The sequence below is a fragment of the Abramis brama genome (assembly GCF_963993115.1).
Source record: "Abramis brama genome assembly, chromosome: 2".
NCBI classification, from domain to species: domain Eukaryota; kingdom Metazoa; phylum Chordata; class Actinopteri; order Cypriniformes; family Leuciscidae; genus Abramis; species Abramis brama.
In genome coordinates, this window is record NC_139964.1 from 23,331,631 (window position 1) to 23,349,889 (window position 18,259).

Here is an 18,259-nt window from a genome sequence, read left to right on the forward strand (position 1 = left end):
AAAGAAGAAACACATTGTGTTGCCACAAGTGTTGCACACAAGTTTGCTTCGTCACTTTGCCTGCCTGCCCGACACTGAACCCAACCATGGATCTCGGATGAGTGCCTGGACCTGGTTCAAGAGCTGAAACAGATGAAACACGTCAACTTCGAGCGCTATCGGGAACTAAATGGAGAAGTTAGACAGAGGATAAAAGTGAAAAGCATTTTGGAATAGCGTTGCAGCCGATCTTGAAGGTGCAGAATTGAGACAAAAATACTGGGTTCTCTATCAGACGCTCGAGAGGCTGAGAGGACAGTCTAAGTCGATCATTGACAACATCAAGAAGGCGGATGGCTCATTTATCAGATCAAAGGATGAGTGCCTGCCGATGGCGGGAGCACTTTCAGCAGCTCCTTAATCATGATCGGCCACAGAGCCGCCACATGTCGAGCCACCTGCAGTGCCAATGCTTGACGATGGGCAGACGAGGTGCGAGTCGCCGTATGATCATTGAAGGTTCAGCTTGGACCGCATGGTGGCCAAAGCAATTAAGGCCAGTGGAGAAGTTATACAAGGCCGGATCCACGTCCTAATGAAGTTAATCTGGCGATCGGAATGAATTCCATCCAGCCGTGATAGTCTTCAAGAAAGGGGACAGCCACGAATATAAGAAGCAGATATCCGGAGCAGACAAGTCCTCTCGATTCCATCCTCTCAGAGGCTATTGAGACCAGATCGTCTCTATCCACCAGCTGACGGAGGAGCGAATCCATTGTCAGGTGTGTGGTCATCGTCTTCTTAACTTTAAATCAGCTCGATGAGCTGCTTATACATTCACAGTGAGATGTCTGAGGAGTTTTTCGTCCATTCTGGTGTCTGGCAAGGTGATGTCACCTCCCCGCTTTTGTTCAATACATGGATCGATGCGATCATGAGGAAGGTCTTTGAAAACAAGCGGGAGTCCAGTATGGTGTCGACGGCTATGTGACTGACCTATGTTTGCAGACGACAGCAACATCCTGTCCTATACGGAGGTCACCGACACCCTCCACAACGTGAGGATCGACAGTTCACCAGCACCCGTCCACCTCAAAGGAAACCAAATTGAACAAGTACCAAACTTCAAGTACCTAGGATCTCTGGTCCATGAAAAGATGATCACCTCAACCGCTGAAGTTCTTAGCCGAATCAGCCAGGCAACAGCGGTTTTCACCTGGATGAATTGGTGTTTGTGGAAAAAGGCCAACATCACTATTGCGTCTAAAATACGACTCTTCTGAACCCTGGTTTTTCCTATAGTGTTATATAGATCAGTAACCCTGAGCGTCCTTAAGTCGGAACTTATCTATCTCGAGGTCTTCCAAATGCAAAGCCTCCGACAAATCCTCAGCATCTCCCGGCGGGACCGACTCCGGAACGAATGTATCCGAAAAGAGTGTGGCGACCATCCTACAGTGGAAGAAGCCATCCAGAAGCAACGTCTGAAGTGGTTTGGACACATCTTAGCAGAGCACATCTTCTTCAGCATTGCTACATCTGAACACCATCTTTAGTTAATGTAGAAACACAATCCACTACCTCTTGTCTTCCCCGTTACCTCCGTGATGTGATCCGCTCTGAACAGCTGGAATTCGGGCAGATGTTGCGCGTTGTCTGGTTTCAGTGAAGCACACTGCAGCAGAGTTTGAAAAGTCCTAGTTAATGCAGGTGAGATGAAGTTTGCCCGGCTTGTTAGGAAGGGATCAGAGATTCGCAAGATGAATACTTTGGAGCGTGATTCGGTACACTCTCAAAAAATAAAGTACATAATTGTACCTTTAGGGGTACAATGGCTTGTCACTGGGGCTGTACCCTCAAGGGTATAGCTTTTGTACCCTTGGTATAGGGTACATATTTGTACCCTTGTGACAAAACTTTTATTTCCTTTATTTCAAGACTACTCAAATATAGTGATACGTTAAAATCTACCTTAAATAATTAAGGTATCATTAAAACCTTTAAACAACAACTTTTACAAAAAAAAAAAAAATTGGCTTAGCAGAGGCTGTCTCTTGATATTGTACCTTAACCTTTAAAAGAAACGGTACATATATGTACCTTTTAATGCTTGGGAACATATATGTACCTTTTAGACCCTCAAAAAGGTACATATATGTACCTTGAGGTCCAATAATAATCCCTATGGGGTATGTTAGTGTAGATTGTACCTTGGGGGACAGAAATGGACTCCTACCCCTATTTCTGACAGTGTATCTGCATTCGTAGACCTTAACCAGCATGCCGGCTTGTTTCCCAGGTCTGAAGTGTCAAAAACCTGGAACAAAAATGTGTCTGGTATGTGTTGCTCAATGTTAAGGAGCACCACAACGAGGCTGCCATTCACAGTGCCTTCTTGGTGCACCATCATCTACAGTTCTAAGTTTAGTTTATGTTACATTGTAAATACAGAAATGCTGTGGAAGATGGCTTGATTTAGTATTTCATCTTTCAAACTAGGATATTCCTCTTAAATCAGAGTCAGTCTATTATGGAGCTTTTTTCTTTTATGCAACATGGAAAAAACATTTAAAACACTATTATATCATTATTTATCTCAACGGACAGGAGACAGCACAGTTCTCAAAGGTTTATTTGCAGGTGGAAGAGATCGAGGGGAATAAACAGGTAAGTGTTCTGAATGATGGCAGGTTGAATAAACTTAGCTTGATGGTAGTTGCCTCTTTATGCTTGCAGGTGCTGGGATCGTGCTGGCGGATGAAGAGCAGATGATCTGGAGTGAAGATGAAGGACGTAGAAGGTGAGGATTCTCAAACGTGAGATGATCAGGAAAGGAGCCGGTGAAAGGAAAGGAGCCGGTGAAGTTAAGACGTAGTGATCAACAAGACCAGACGATTGTGAAGTGAAGGGTGACTGCTGATATAGGCAGTGCTGAAGAGTGATGACGAGGGTAACGGCTTGCAGGTGCAGGTGATGGAGGAGTGTGTGCAGGTGATGAGGAGTGTGTGCAGGTGATGGAGGAGTGTGTGCAGGTGATGGAGGAGTGTGTGCAGGTGATGAGCAGGTGATGGAGGAGTGTGTGCAGGTGATGGAGGAGTGTGTGCAGGTGATGAGCAGGTGATGGAGGAGTGTGTGCAGGTGATAGAGGAGTGTGTGCAGGTGATGGAGGAGTGTGTGCAGGTGACGGAGGAGTGTGTGCAGGTGACGGAGGAGTGTGTGCAGGTGATGGAGGAATGTGTGCAGGTGACGGAGGAGTGTGTGCAGGTGATGGAGGAGTGTGTGCAGGTGGTGAACAGGAATGATTCTGGGAAGTGTAATGCTGAGGGTGACTGAGCCTGTGACTTTGACTATCATTTTGTTAATTAAGATATTCTGTAAAAAAAAAAAAAATGCATTTGAATAATACAGGAAAGTGTGAATGTGACCAAAACAGGGCCCGTGTTTTCAAACACTACACACAATTAGCACAACCACACACCCAATTAGCAAAACACTACAGATCCTTTGCATAATTAAACACTCTTGTAAAAACTATACACTTCTCTTTAAAAACCACACTTTGTTACCATATGAAACACACACGTTTCACATTACTATACTCTGTTTGCATGAGTTACACTCTGCTGTGATAAACCTAAAACACTTTTAGCACTTCTACTTCCCTATGATTAGAGTAGGCTACCATCAACAAAGTACAAATATAATGTAAATTCACCAAACACTACACAAGACCAATGTTGCAGACTGAAGAAACTCATTTATTTCTCAACACGCCCAAAATGTTGACATGGAGATTCATAATACTGTAACAAAATGTCACTTTACGTATTGTACTGTAAGTTTACTATAAAAAAAATGAATAAAAAAAAAAACTAGACATTGTCTCTTCGCCTAGCTGGATCTGGCCAGAGAATTTCATCAACATCGCAGGCAATGTTGTCATTAGCAAGACACCTTGGAAAGAAACGTCTTGAATGACGAATCCATCCTTGCATTGCTGCTACCTCCATCTGGTCACAGGCCTCCTCCATGGCTTGGATGAGGGGTACCTCAGCCTGGAGACAGAGATCATATACCTTCCACCGCCATGCCGAGAAAAACTCTTCTATAGGGTTGAGGAATGGAGAGTATGGTGGAAGATATAGGACGGTGAAATGTGGATGTTGCGGAAACCAGTTCTGAACCAGAGCAGAGCGGTGGAAAGACACATTGTCCCAGACAACAATGTATTGCATATGATCGATTTGATTTGCTGCTGTTATGTTGTGCAATTGGTCCAAGAATGTAAGTATGAGTGCTGTGTTGTAAGGGCCCATATGGGCATGGCGGTGGAGGACCCCATTCTGTGTAATGGCTGCACAGAGTGTTATATTACCCCCACATTGCCCTGGGACATTGACTATAGCCCTGTGGCCAATGATGTTTCTTCCCCTCCTTCGTGTTCATCTACGTAAATGAACTCATGCTGGATCTCCTCTCCATCCATTCATAAAACTCTCTGAAGAACAGTGTCAGGCAAAATTGTGTAGTTCAGTGTAGATCTAGTATACATATTACAGTACAGTAAAAGATTATGAGACAGTATGCAAGATCACACTGCTAAAGTGAATACATACCTCTGCATAATCATGCCGCAGTCGTTTCACCCTTTTAGAATTGCGCTCGAAAGGCACTCGATAAATTTGTTTCATTTGAATATAATTTTTTTTTAGGATGCGTGCCAGTGTTGATGTTGAGACCTGATGGATATCGTTGAAACTGGCGTGGTTATTGACAATGTTAGCTTGGAGCTGATTGAGTGTTATAGCATTGTTGGCCAAAACCATGTTTACTATCTCCCTCTCTTGCTGTTCTGTGAACATAGGAGGCCTTCCCCCTTGTCGTTCCTGACCCTCAATCCTATGTAAAAAAAACAAAAAACAGTATACAATAGTACAGTAATTTAAACTGGTTTGTAAACTGGTTTCACACTGGAAGTCAGTTGTAGTTCTTGTGTTTCTCTTTTTTCTGTTCTTGTTTCTCTGTCCTTCAGTGATTCTGCTTATCAGGTGTTCATCAGTGTCTCAATTCACTCACTTCTTTTCATTCACTCTGTCAAGGGGACTATATTAGTGAACTAATGTAGGGAATAGTGAATGAGGGTATAGGGTGTGATTGTGAAAACAGCCTCTGAGTGTCGATTTTGAGCACTGTTAATTCACAGTATATTCCTGTAGGCTATTTTTGTTTTCTACAGTATATTACTGTTTTAATGGAAAATGGTATGATATTGTCAGAATATGGCCTTTTTTTACAGCAACGGTTAACAGTGTGGGCTGGCTCCAGATTACATCTGTGATTTGGTTACTCCTTCCATTCCTGCTCGCTCTCTCCGCTCTGCTGGCTCTCTCTCTCTGTGTCAGCCTCGATGTAAATTAAAAACTATGGGGGGAAGGGCCTTTTCCTGTAATGCGCCAAAGTTATGGAATACATTACCTGCGTCTATCAGGGATGCTGCTTCTGTGGATTGTTTTAAGAGACTTCTTAAGACACATCTTTTTAGTCAAGCTTTTAATTTATAAATTGTGTATTTTTTGATACTTACCCACATAGCAACATTGTGTTGGCCCAGATCCGGCCCACATCTGGCACACGTGGAAAGATGATCTGGCCCACATGCAGCGTGGATCTACGGCACTTGAGTGGCCCACTCCTGTTTGCCAGATCTGGGCCACAAGCAGGCCATAGCAATGCCACATGTCAGCCAAGAGCAAAGAAATAAACCAGAACTGGACCTTATCTGAGCCACAAAATCTGTGTATATTAAATATGGAGTCATCTCAGCCTTAATAAGCCTGTTAACAAGCAGAATCACTGAAGGAAAGAAGAGAACAGAAATAGAGACGAGCAGAAACACAAGAACTACAACTGACTTCAGACACAGCCTCAGATGAAATCAGCTGAAGAGAAAAGAAGACATTAAATCTGTGAAGATCTCAGCAGAGGAGGATTAAACAACTCCACAAACAGCATTACCAGCTTCACTTATTACTAACCAGACTGACTTTATTTCTGTCAGACGTCTACAGAAGTTTTTATTGAGAATTAACAGAGGTTTAACTCTAATGTGTTTCATTTGAAGTCACCATAACAGTGATGAGTGCTTCCATTAGTTGGGCTCTTAACTCTTATTATATCTTTTGTCTTCTTTGGCCACTGTGACAGTGTGTGTGTCAAACACATTTGCAGCAGCAAAGAAAGCTAAAGTGAAATGAGATCAGGTGATGATGGTTACCTGTTGATGGTTTTATAATCATCATGATATAACCTGTTTCACTGATGTCTTTAAAAAAAAAAGAGTCATTATATCTTATTGCTGCGTTTTCACAGTGGTGGTAATGTAACACTTTTGATTGAGGATTAAACTCTGAATAAGTGAGAATGAATTCCTTAGTGAATGAACAGGCAATATGATGATTTTGTCATCATAATCATTAAAACTGCAGTCATTCATAAACTGTGTGCGCACAAGTGTGACTTGCAAAAACACAGCTCAAGCAGCAAAAGAAAAACTAATGTTTTAGCATCAGCATCCCAACTAAAGCAAGCACTGATCTCTATAATGGTAACTTCAAACCAAACATTTTCAATTAAACATCTCAATAACAACTTCTGTATGACAGAAATAAAGTCATACTGGTTAATAATAAGTGTAATAATGTGTAATGGCTGGAAGTCAGTCGTAGTTATTGTGTTTCTCTATTTTCTGTTCTTGTGTTTCTCTTTTCTTCAGTGATTCTGCTTACAATCACTTAAATATTCCCTTAATTATCTCACTGCATCGTTACTTTTTACTCATTGTAGTGTGGATTTCCCTGAGGGGTTGAAAGGGTTAACTGTGTAAGATAAAAAAGACACACCCACAAAATGTATTTTAACAGTAATAAACTGTAAGTTATAAAACAGGTTTATACTGGCAACACTGTTGCCAGTAGTTTACTGTAAAATTAATTTTTTGGGTCACCATTGTGCAGAAGAGTAGAGCCTGTGCTTCAGTCCAGCAGAAGATCTACAAACATTGATGATTTGCTGCATGTTGCTTTATTTAAAACGCAGTGACTGTGTAGTTGTTGGTCCAGTGGAAATCTCTTTATTTGTACAATAGTTTTTTAGTGGTCTCAAATGAAAGAAGTTCACAGTTTTACTTTGCTCACATTATTAATGCATTATAAACTTTAGTTAATACATTTAAATGACAGTTGGTCAATTTAAGGCAGTCGGTTTCTGAAAGTGTAATTAGTTAACTATAATTTAGTGCATTTTTACAGAAACAAACTAGATTACAGTAAAGAACTGTCCAATTAACAGTATTTTACTGGCAACAGTGTTGCCAGTATTTTACTGTAAAAAAAACCCGGTAAGGTCTAACAGTGCACTGAAAGACTGAGGAAGATGCAGAACGCCTGAACTGCATTAAAAAGTTTTCCGTACACTGTACAATCTAATTAGTTAGACTTAATTTAAAATAGCATGCAAACCGATTGCCTTAAAAAAAAAAAAAAAAAAAAACAATTTAAGTGAAATAGGAATAATATGTGGTGACTTGTTGTGACAAATGCTTGTTAAACTCTGCAGGACAGTGGCCCTCCAGTACAGAGTTTGCCCATCCCTGCTCTATAACTATGCTTGCCAAAGTATGTAAAGCAGTTTATAAACATGGATATCTTAATACCTGACAACTCTGGTCAATGTGAATAATATCTTGTGGATAAATTTTGGTCAGTTTAAGTTTAGTCAAACATTTCTTTATAATAAAACTATATCACTTGATCATTTGTCTGATCATATGTTTGTTAACACTGTTACAAAACCCCCCACAAACTGATATAAAAAGCTAAGACTGACCAACCAAAAGAAACACTGATTCAATAAAAACCAAACATTTTCAATAAATCATTAACATCTAAACCTCTGCTAATTCGCAAAAAGAGCTTCTGTAGATGAACGACAGAAAAATAAGTCAGTCTGGTTTGAAATAGAGATTTAATGTATTTCCAGTTGATTTCATATAGTGGTGGCTCAAAGTGATGCTTGGATCCTCCCTCTTAAGTATGTGAAACAACACTTGATGCAGAAGTTATATGGTGAGAAACTCAAAAGCTCAAAGTCAGCTAGAGGACAAATTTGTAACAAATACTAGAATTATATAAAATAAATGTTTCAAACTATTGATATTGTGGTTCATTTCTTATGCAAAATCATATGGAACTTTTTTCTGTTTTATTAAAGGTAATTTATGTTATTTATTGTTTTTAATTGTGAAACTGGATTTGTTTATTCACAAATTCTGTGGGATACTTCTGTGGGATTTTTTTGGATTGTGAGATTATGAGTTATGAATATGTTTTGAATATATTGTTTAAAAGAAAATAAGATTTGAAATGTTACAGATATCACACTGCTTTAATAAAACACTTTAAACTAAAAAACAATTGCTTTATCTTCTTATTTTTTTTAGCGTATTAAAAGTGTAACCCAGTATACAAGCCTCTAAAAATCATGGTAGTTACTCTACCAAAGAAATGTTGCACTTAAAGAAATGTATAGATTCACACAAGTGTATTGACCGCTGTAAATATATAGCATGTTAACTAGTGAAATGTGTAGCTGAGACAGTCATATAATATCTAAATCATGACAGAATAACTTTTATAATAACGGCACTTCCTTTGCTGAATATGGATGCTTTAGTCTTCAGTGTTTCTTGATGGTGTTTGATTTGAGTCCACAGCAAAGACATCTGAAGAACTTCCTGTACTGCTGCCTGACCTGGACAAGAATGAGAAGATAAATAGTTTTAAACTCTGGTTAAAAAAAAAAAAAAAAAAAAAAATTACTTAAAGGGTTAGTTCACCCCTAAATGAAAATTAGCCCATGATTAACTCACCCTCAAGAAATAATGGGCTAATTTTCATTTTTGGGTGAACTAACCCTTTAATATAAAGTAGGTGAGAGATGATTTTCTGGTAGACTGTCTGTACTGATGTCTGACCTCATTATTGAGGACACAATAGATCAGGAAGATGAAGGTTCCCTGCTGAGAGTTCAAGATCAGGAAGATGATCTCCAGCTCCTTCCTGCCATAAGTGAATAAACCCAGAATCCAGGAAACACCAAGAATCACATGAGCCAGTGTTTTAAATGTCATAATCCTGCAGAGAAAGATGGAGAGTTAATATATATATTTATTGATTATATTGTTGTGGAAAATCTGCAATTGTCCTGTTATAAGTATGCCTTTTTGTCTGTAGAACACTTCTGTTGTGTAATCAACCACATTTGAAACTTGTTTATTAAGAAAGTGGTTTAAGAAGAAAAACTCAGCAATTGTTATTGTAAAATGTTTTTTTTGTTTGTTTTTTTGAGAAAGTGGTTTATAAAGAAAAACATACCACACTTAATGTTTCAAGCATTAATTAAAAAGCATAGAGAGGAACAAAACATGTATTAGAAAGAGCTTTGCTAAAGAAAGAAGATAAATACAAGCATTACCGTTGGATGTGTTGCGGTCGAAGCGCAGAATGCAACAAAGTAGAAAAGTCTGAAGGAGGAAGACTAAGAGGCGAAAGGCTTTATATAGACAGGTCCGAAAGGAATTCCCAGAACTCAAGACACCTCAAGACTTAGGATTGGATAAATTGTCTGTAAGAGACTGATCATTTATGAGGGGATTTCCAAAGATGACCTAAAAAAATCAGATGGTCTATAAAAGGCTGAAAGGAGAAGATGAAGGCAGACGCTGATTCTTAATGGCCTCTCCGGTCTTTCTTGTTTGTTTTTTTATATTAGTACTTTATATGTAAACTAATTAACCTGTAGATAATAAAACTATATTTAGTTGAAACTAAGAAACTCTTTTGCTACTCTCGCCTGCCAAAAGTCTTTGATTTCTAAAAAAGTGAGCTGAAGAGACCACGAAGAAGTCTTCTGACCATATGGATTGTGAGTATGAAAATTCAGATGCTTATGATTTAGGACACATTTGACTTTACCTAACCTGAGAATAATCAAAATAAGGATAAATGTGTCTAGAAATATGCAGCATAAAACAATATATATACACATTTCATGAAGTGTTCAAATTATATTGTTTGTTACTTGGTTCGTTTGATCTGTGAAACCTCAGCGTTCAGATTTTTCAAGGTGGAGATCAGACTGATGATGAAGCAGATGATGAGAATCATGTTTAACTGCACAGTAAGAGAAACAACAGGAATTAATCTTTAATCACTGTTTTCCTTTTAATACAAAGTCATGATGAGAAATGTGTTTACTGCTAGTATGACCGCAACAGGTCCCAGAAAACTCCAGATAAAACCTTTATCCATTTTAATCCAGCACCTGTTTGGAGGAAAAAAATAAATAAAAAATCAATGACCAAACATGAAGGATGAAGGTGTTGATCTCTGAGTCACTCAAACTAAACTCACTCTTCACTTCCGTAGCCTTTGTGATCCACCGCAGCAGACACGGCCACCACAACCAGAGCAACCGTATATCCAATCACACACAGGTATCCACTGCTAAGCACCTCCCTCTTTTTGGAGCTGATCTGTGATAGGTTCTTCACACAGATGAAGAGCAGCACAGCTTCAATGAACATCCACACAAAGCCGGAGAGAAAGAGGAAGTGCAGCACACCTGATATCACGGCACACAACACCTGGAGATCATGAGAGACGGTTATGATGATTCTCAGTGAGACTGTGCTGAGCTGTAGGGCTCCTTCATCATTCTCACCTGATGACGGCGTATGAGGCTCAGGAACTGTTGTGTGAGCAGGAGCAGAAGTTGAGCCAACAGAAGACTCACACAGATGTTGATTCGAGCCACATTATTCACTCCAGGACTCCACTGACAAAGGGCAAAGGTCAACAGGGCCAAACTGAAGAACACCAGCCCCACGATCACACACACCAAATTCAACAGCTCCAGCAGTGAGTTGCTCTGAGAAAACATGTCAGAGTACATGAGTGTCAAATCTGTGCTGTTCCTCAATGCTCACTATAAATGTTCTCGTACCTCTGATGGGCGGCTGGTTTGCATGATGAGAGCGAATGTGGACAGATGAACACAGGAACACACAGTGTAGCTGCTGTTGGTCTCTAAAACAGAACAACCATCTACAATCCACTCGCTGATATTCCAGTACACACAGGACAGAGAACCGTCGGGGTCAAACTCCTGCAGAAAGAAGAAGAACATGCAGAAAATATAACAACACTGAATATTAGATGTTTTCAGGTGTTCATCAGTTCTCAGGTTGGACAAAAACACATTTCAGTCTCTCACTCTGATGTGTTTGAGGGTGAAGTTGACTGGTTTGGTGAGTTTAGTGTTGTTGGTTTTGGGAAGAGTAGCTGAGATCACAGTGGACATCATGGTTTTAATCATGTCATTGAATGTGTTGAAGAAGTCTGGCTTCAGTAGATTCTCCATTGTGTTATAACTCATGAAAGCCACAGCAGCTGATCCTGTGTGACAGAAACAGAAGAAACTTGTATTCAACACAATAAAAACCTTTATTTAAATGTGGTTTAGTGATATATCTTCTAAAAATGTTTTATTAAAAATGTTGTATTAAAACACATCTCACATACTTGTTTCATTGTTGTTCTTGGCGATCCCAATGAGATCGATGTCCACAGAAGAATTTGTCGTGTCAAGTCGAGGGATTTTATCTAAGGTGACATTGGGTCCAACCATGAAGACTTCAACCTCTGATTTAGAAAATAAGCAGTTATGTTTTGTTTTTTGTTTTTATTAAAGTTGATTAAATTTGCACAAATGTGCAAAAAACAAAACAATAAAAAGACTAAAATAAAATAACTATTTCATCTAATTACTAGTTTGAACTAATCAGTTTACTTTGTACACAGCAAAATCCCCAGAGTTAAATTAAGTCAATCTGGTAATGCTGTTTGAGTTGTTTAATCCTCCTCTGCTGAGATCTTGTCAGAACGTCTTCTTTTATCTTCAGTTAATTCATCTTAGGGTACATTTACACGACAACGATATGCTTAAAAATCAGAAGTGTTTCCTTTGAGTTTTCAAAACTTTGCATTTTCAGGCACCCAAACTGACTCTTTGTTGTCGTGGAAACGAACGGCCAAAACTTTTACGTTTTTAGTTGAAAACGGTGTCGTGTAAACAGACCCTAAGGCTGTGGCTGAAGCGGGTGTTCATCACTAATGCTCAATCATCTCTTAATTAATCACTTAATTAAGACATTAACTTTAACACTTTAAATACTCTTTAGATTGGGACGTACTCTGAGCAGTGCTGATTTAACACTGGGGATTTTGCTGTGTGCCTGTAACGTTGTAGTAATCATGAAGACATTGGTTAGCTTGTTCAGGTGTGTTTGATTAGGGTTGGAGCTAAACTCCAGGAAAGTGGATGTCGTGGTCCAGAGTTGAGAACCCCTGCTCTAGACTATATAAACTCCCTGATATCATATATAATCTCAGTTTCATCATCAATAATAACAGTTTCTCCACTCACCAACAGCAGCAAGAGTAAAACTGACACTGTCATTTGTGTCTGTCGGCTTCACCAATGTAGAGATGAGTTTCTCATTGGCTTTTAACACACGGTTTCCGTAGGAGGCTAGTTCAGCTGGGCTGAGTGATGATGAAGACTCTAAAAACTTTCCTGAAGCGTTGAGGACCATATTCAAAATATCGGCCACAGTCTAATTTATTGATCAGAAAAATACAATTACTGTACATGTAAATATTAAGAAACCCAATTAATCAGACCTGTGATGTCAATCATGTAACTGACAATTACATTTGATTTGATTATTTTATATATATATAAAAAAAATCTCTTGAAGACTTACAGTCAAAGGAATCTCTTGATCTGTAATGTTCTCGATCTGCTCAAGAAGATTTTGAAGGCATTCAGTCAGAATCTGAAATCAAAATTGAGAAGACAGAATTTGACGATGTGTGAGCGATGAATTTAACCGGGTATGCTGAGTGCCTCTGAAATGAGACACAGACAGTGTTTTTCAATGACTTTCTTTAACAAATGGTTCAATGACATACATTTTTTAAACATTTGTCACCACCTACTGGTGTAAATGAAAATACTTTTCCAAAGGTGCTTTTCTGTATTTTGCTCGCTACCGTGGACAGTGTTTGTATCCAAACTAACAAACTTTTGTCACAGAAGTACTGTAATAAAAGTTTAAGTTTGTAAAAGAAGTAATGAGAATGTGTGGTTGAAATGGACAGCTTACTCTGCGCATTAAATATTCTCCCCATATTGCCAGCAAACCAATGAGAATGCAGAACAATGATGATGACAGAGAGAATAGGCTTCAAAGCTATTGTGGACCCGCTTACCCAAAACCCTCCGTAAATTACAGTGGTTTGGCAAATAAATGAATGATGGACAGTTACGTATTTTCAACATTTTATTATGTAAGCTTTCTGTTACTCCTCAAATAACAAGGGAATTTGTAGTAATTTATAGTGTTAATTAGGGCCCAAGCCCTGAAAGGGCGGAGGCCCTATTGTTTTCGTAAGGATTATTTTTAGGGCCCAAGCCCTGAAAGGGCGGAGGCCCTATTGTTTTCGTAAGGATTATTATTTTTATTAGGGCCCAAGCCCTGAAAGGGCGAAGGCCCTATTGTTTTCGGTAGGATTATTAGGGCCCAAGCCCTGAAAGGGCGAAGGCCCTATTGTTTCCGGTAGGATTATTAGGGCCCAAGCCCTGAAAGGGCGGAGGCCCTATTGTTTTCGTAAGGATTTTTTTTTTTTTTTTTTTCATTATTTTTTTTTTTTGCCTTTTTGCCACTTTTGGGGCCCTTAACATGCTCAAAAACTCTTGAAACTTTGGACACAGGTAAGAACCCGCGGCCATCACCCGGACTGAAGCTGGTACCCGGGCGTGGCAGGGGGGCTCGACAGCGCCCCCTGGAATGGGGTCCGAAATCTTGGTCCATATATCAAACACGCTTGCATGTAATAATATGAAACTCAGTACACATATAGATCTCATCGGGCCGCACAACTTTCGTGCTCTAAGTTTTACAAAAGCCCAACAGGAAGTCGGTTATTATACGTTGTTTGGAAAACGCATACAATGGAATGTGAAATACTCCTCCTAGGGAATTCATCCGATCGCCGCCAAACTCGGTGTGAATGAAGTCAAGACATTGAGGATGAATTCTTGCGAACAGATTTTTGATATCTCGAACGGTTTGGCCGTGGCGAGGAAACGAATTTATGGCGAATAATGGGACACAGGAAGTGTGTTATAACTTCTGCATACATTATCTGATCTTGCTGAAACTTCAGCAGTGTGTTCGTTGTAAGAGGCCGATCACATGGATGTGACCTTTGTGAGTCAAAGTTATAGCGCCACCAACTGGCAACAGGAAGTGTGTCACTTTCAAAATGCTTTGAAATCACTTTCTTATTTTTACCCGATTTGCTTAAAACTTTATGTGTATAATGTAGACACACGGCAGATGTAGACCTGTGAAAGGATTATTGATATCTTAGATACTGTTGCCGTGGCAACGCATCAAACTTTAATATTCTTTTCGGATGCTTTTGAGACTCTTCACATGCTTGAAAATGCATGAAACTCGACAGACACATCACATTTATTATCCAGTAGACATGTGGAAAGTTTCAGAAACGGGCGTGGTGGAATGGCTCAGTAGCGCCACCTTTAGTCAAAAATGGGGGCTTAGTTTTTCCTAGAATCACAAAACTTGGTAGGTGTATTGTTCTCATCAAGCAGGACACCTTTCTAATTTACAGTCATTTACCTCAGACCCACAGGAAGTCAGATATTTTGGTTTGAATGTGGATTTTCTGGAGAATTTTCTCTCTCTCTCTGTGTGTCTGTGTGTGTGTGGGGGGGGGGGGTTGTCTATTCCATTTAATCTTTGTTCTTCAAGGTTTCAGGGGCTTTTGGGGCCCTTAACGTGCTCAAAAACTCTTGAAACTTTCCACACAGGTCAGAACCCACGGTCATCAGGGCCGGGCTGAAGCTGGTACCCGGGCGTGGCAGGGGGGCTCAACAGCGCCCCCTTGGACACGGTCTAAAAACTTGGTCCATATATCAAACACGCTTGCATGAATTAATATGAAACTCGGTACACATATAGATCTCATCGGGCCGAACAACTTCCGCACTCTAAGTTATTAGCTCCGCCCAACAGGAAGTCGGCTATTATGGGTTGTTTGAAAAACGCATGCTGTGGAATTTGATGTACTCATCCTAGAGAATTCATCCAATCGCCTCCAAACTCGGTCAGCATGAAGTCAAGACATTGAGGATGATAAATTCCGGACGGATTTTTGATATCTCGAACGGTTTGGCCGTGGCGAGGAAACAATGGCGAGAAAAGAGAAACACGAAGTAATATAACTTCTGCATACGTTAACTGATCTTGATGAAACTTCAGCAGTGTGTTCGTGGTAAGAGGCCGATCAGATGGATGTAACTATTGGGAGTCAAAGTTATAGCGCCACCAACTGGCATATATACATACACAGCGCCCCCTTGAATGGGGTCAGAGTGCGGTCCGAAAACTTGGTCCATATACCAAACACGCTTGCATGAATTAATATGAAACTCGGTACACATATAGATCTTATCGGGCCGAACAACTTTCGTGCTCTAAGTTTTACGCCAGCCCAACAGGAAGTCGGTTATTATGGGTTGTTTGGAAAACGCATGCTGTGGAATTTGATGTACTCCTCCTAGGAAATTCATCCATTCGCCTCCAAACTCGGTGTGCATAAAGTCAAGACATTGAGGATGATAAATTGCGGACGGATTTTTGATATCTCAAACGGTTTGGCCGTGGCGAGGAAATGAATTTATGGCGAGAAAATATACACAGGAAGTGTGTTATAACTTCTGCATACATTAACTGATCTTGATTAAACTTCAGCAGTGTGTTCATTGTAAGAGGCCGATCACATGGATGTGACTATTGTGAGTCAAAGTTATAGCGCCACCAACTGGCAGCAGGAAGTGTGTCACTTTCAATATGCTTTGAAATCACCCTCTTATTTTTACCCGATTTGCTTCAAACTTTATGTGTATAATGTAAACACACGGCAGATGTAGACCTGTGAAAGGATTTTTGATATCTTTAATACTGTTGCCATGGCAACGCATCAAACATCAATATTCTTTTTTGATGCTTTTGAGACTCTTAGCATGCTTGAAATTGCATGAAACTCGACAGACACATTACATTTATTACCTAGTAGACATGTGCAAAGTTTCAGAAACGGGCGTGGTGAGGGGCTCAGTAGCGCCACCTTTAGTCAAAAGTGGGGGGGTTAGTTTTATCAACAGCAACAAAACTTGGTATGTGTATTGTTCTCATCAAGACGGACAACTTTCTAATTTACAGTAACTAGCTCAGACCAAGAGGAAGAGAGATATTTTGGTTTGAATGTGGATTTTCTGGAGAATTTTCTCTCCCTCTCTCTGTGTCTCTGTGTGTGTGAGGGGAGGGGGGAATTTGACTATTGCTTTTATATTGTTAATCAAGGTTTCAGGGGCTTTTGGGGTCCTTAACGTGCTCAAAAACTCTTGAAACTTTGCACACAAGTCAGAACCCCCTGGCATCAGGGCCGGGCTGAAGCTGGTACCCGGGCGTGGCAGGGGGGCTCAACAGCGCCCCCTTGAACTGGGTCTGAAAACTTAGTCCATAGATCAAACACGCTTGCATGAATTAATATGAAACTCGGTACACATATAGATCTCATCGGGCCGAACATCTTTTCCCCGGTCAAGTTTTACGCCAGCCCAACAGGAAGTCAGCTATTATGGGTTGTTTGGAAAACGCTTGCTGTGGAATTTAATGTACTCCTCCTACAGAATTAATTCAATCGCCACCAAACTCTGTGTGCATGAAGTCAAGACAGTAAGGATGCTAAATTGCGGACGGATTTTTGATATCTCGAACGGTTTGGCCGTGGTGAGGAAACGAATTTATGGCGAGAAAAGAGAAACACGAAGCGGTATAACTTCTGCATACATTAACTGATATTGATGAAACTTCACCAGTGTGTTCGTGGTAAGAGGCTGATCAGATGGATGTAACTATTGTGAGTCAAAGTTATAGCGCCACCAACTGGCAGCAGGAAGTGTGTCACTTTCAAAATGCCTTTGACAAAAGTGGGGGGGTTAGTTGTATATACAGTAACAAAAATCAGTACGTACATTGGTCTCATCGAGCCGGACAACTTTCTAATTTAAAGTAATTAGCTCCGACCAACAGGAAGTCAGATATTTAGGTCTGAATGTGGATTTTTGGGATATTTCAGACTCTGAGTTTTTAGCTACTCCTCCTAACTGGTTTATTTTTTTCACACCAAACTTTTTCAACACGATGAAAATACATTAAAGATGCTAAATTGTGAACGGATATTAAATATTTCAAACGGTTTTGATATAGTGAGGGATTAAATTAATGTACAAAAAGGAAACGCTAAAAGCCTCATCTTCTAAAAATGTAATTATACACCATTTATTTCTATATAAAAGTATATAAATATCACAACTAAACCCATTTTATTCTTTTTTTTTTCAATTTAAGAATTACTTATACGTTTAAAAATAGCAATTGTACTCTTTAGTTCCATAAAAGTCAAGTCATACATAGGGCTATACTGCCCTCTTGTGTTCAAAATCAGGTAGGCCTATTGTATCTATATAAAAATATACTAGGTATGTGACGGTGAGAATATTTTACCACCGGTTAATCAACGGGTTAATCAACGTTAATCAATGTTGTGTAATATTTTGAGTGTATCATAAAATCTGAATAAAGTAAGACAAGTAATATTTTCTGTCTTCTATATATATATATATATATATATATATATATATATGTATATGTATGTATGTATGTATATATATATATATATATATATATATATATATATATATATATATATATATATAAATATAGCTGCGAGCAGCGATGAAGGGCCAAAGCCGGCGGCACCACCACCCCGGTGCCTTTAGGTAACTAAAGGCACCGGTGTTGCGGTGCCACCGGCTTGGGCCCGTAATCGCTGCTCGCAGCTATATTTATTATTATTATTGTTCTTCAAGGTTTCAGGGGCTTTTGGGGCCCTTAACGTGCTCAAAAACTCATGAAACTTTGCACACAGGTCAGAAGCTGCGGCCATTAGGGCCGGGCTGAAGATGGTACCGGGGCGTGGCAGGGGGGCTCGACAGCGCCCCCTTG

At 39.8% G+C, this 18,259-nt stretch overlaps 1 protein-coding gene across 1 annotated transcript in view; it reads right to left on the minus strand.

The window, feature by feature from the left end:
- Positions 1-8,102: 8,102 nt before the first annotated feature.
- LOC311077974 (adhesion G protein-coupled receptor E4-like) overlaps positions 8,103-18,259 on the minus strand; it is a gene marked incomplete at its 5' end in the record, with an annotated part of 93,951 nt that continues 83,794 nt past the window's right edge. Inside the window, 11 exons of the mRNA XM_084106620.1 lie at positions 8,103-8,787; positions 9,011-9,170; positions 10,117-10,208; positions 10,293-10,359; positions 10,449-10,681; positions 10,759-10,965; positions 11,041-11,202; positions 11,311-11,486; positions 11,619-11,738; positions 12,523-12,712; positions 12,863-12,934. Of these exons, the coding sequence (XP_083962746.1) occupies positions 8,713-8,787; positions 9,011-9,170; positions 10,117-10,208; positions 10,293-10,359; positions 10,449-10,681; positions 10,759-10,965; positions 11,041-11,202; positions 11,311-11,486; positions 11,619-11,738; positions 12,523-12,712; positions 12,863-12,934 (1,554 nt within the window). The 3' untranslated portion in view covers positions 8,103-8,712. The remainder of the gene's footprint in view (positions 8,788-9,010; positions 9,171-10,116; positions 10,209-10,292; positions 10,360-10,448; positions 10,682-10,758; positions 10,966-11,040; positions 11,203-11,310; positions 11,487-11,618; positions 11,739-12,522; positions 12,713-12,862; positions 12,935-18,259) is intronic.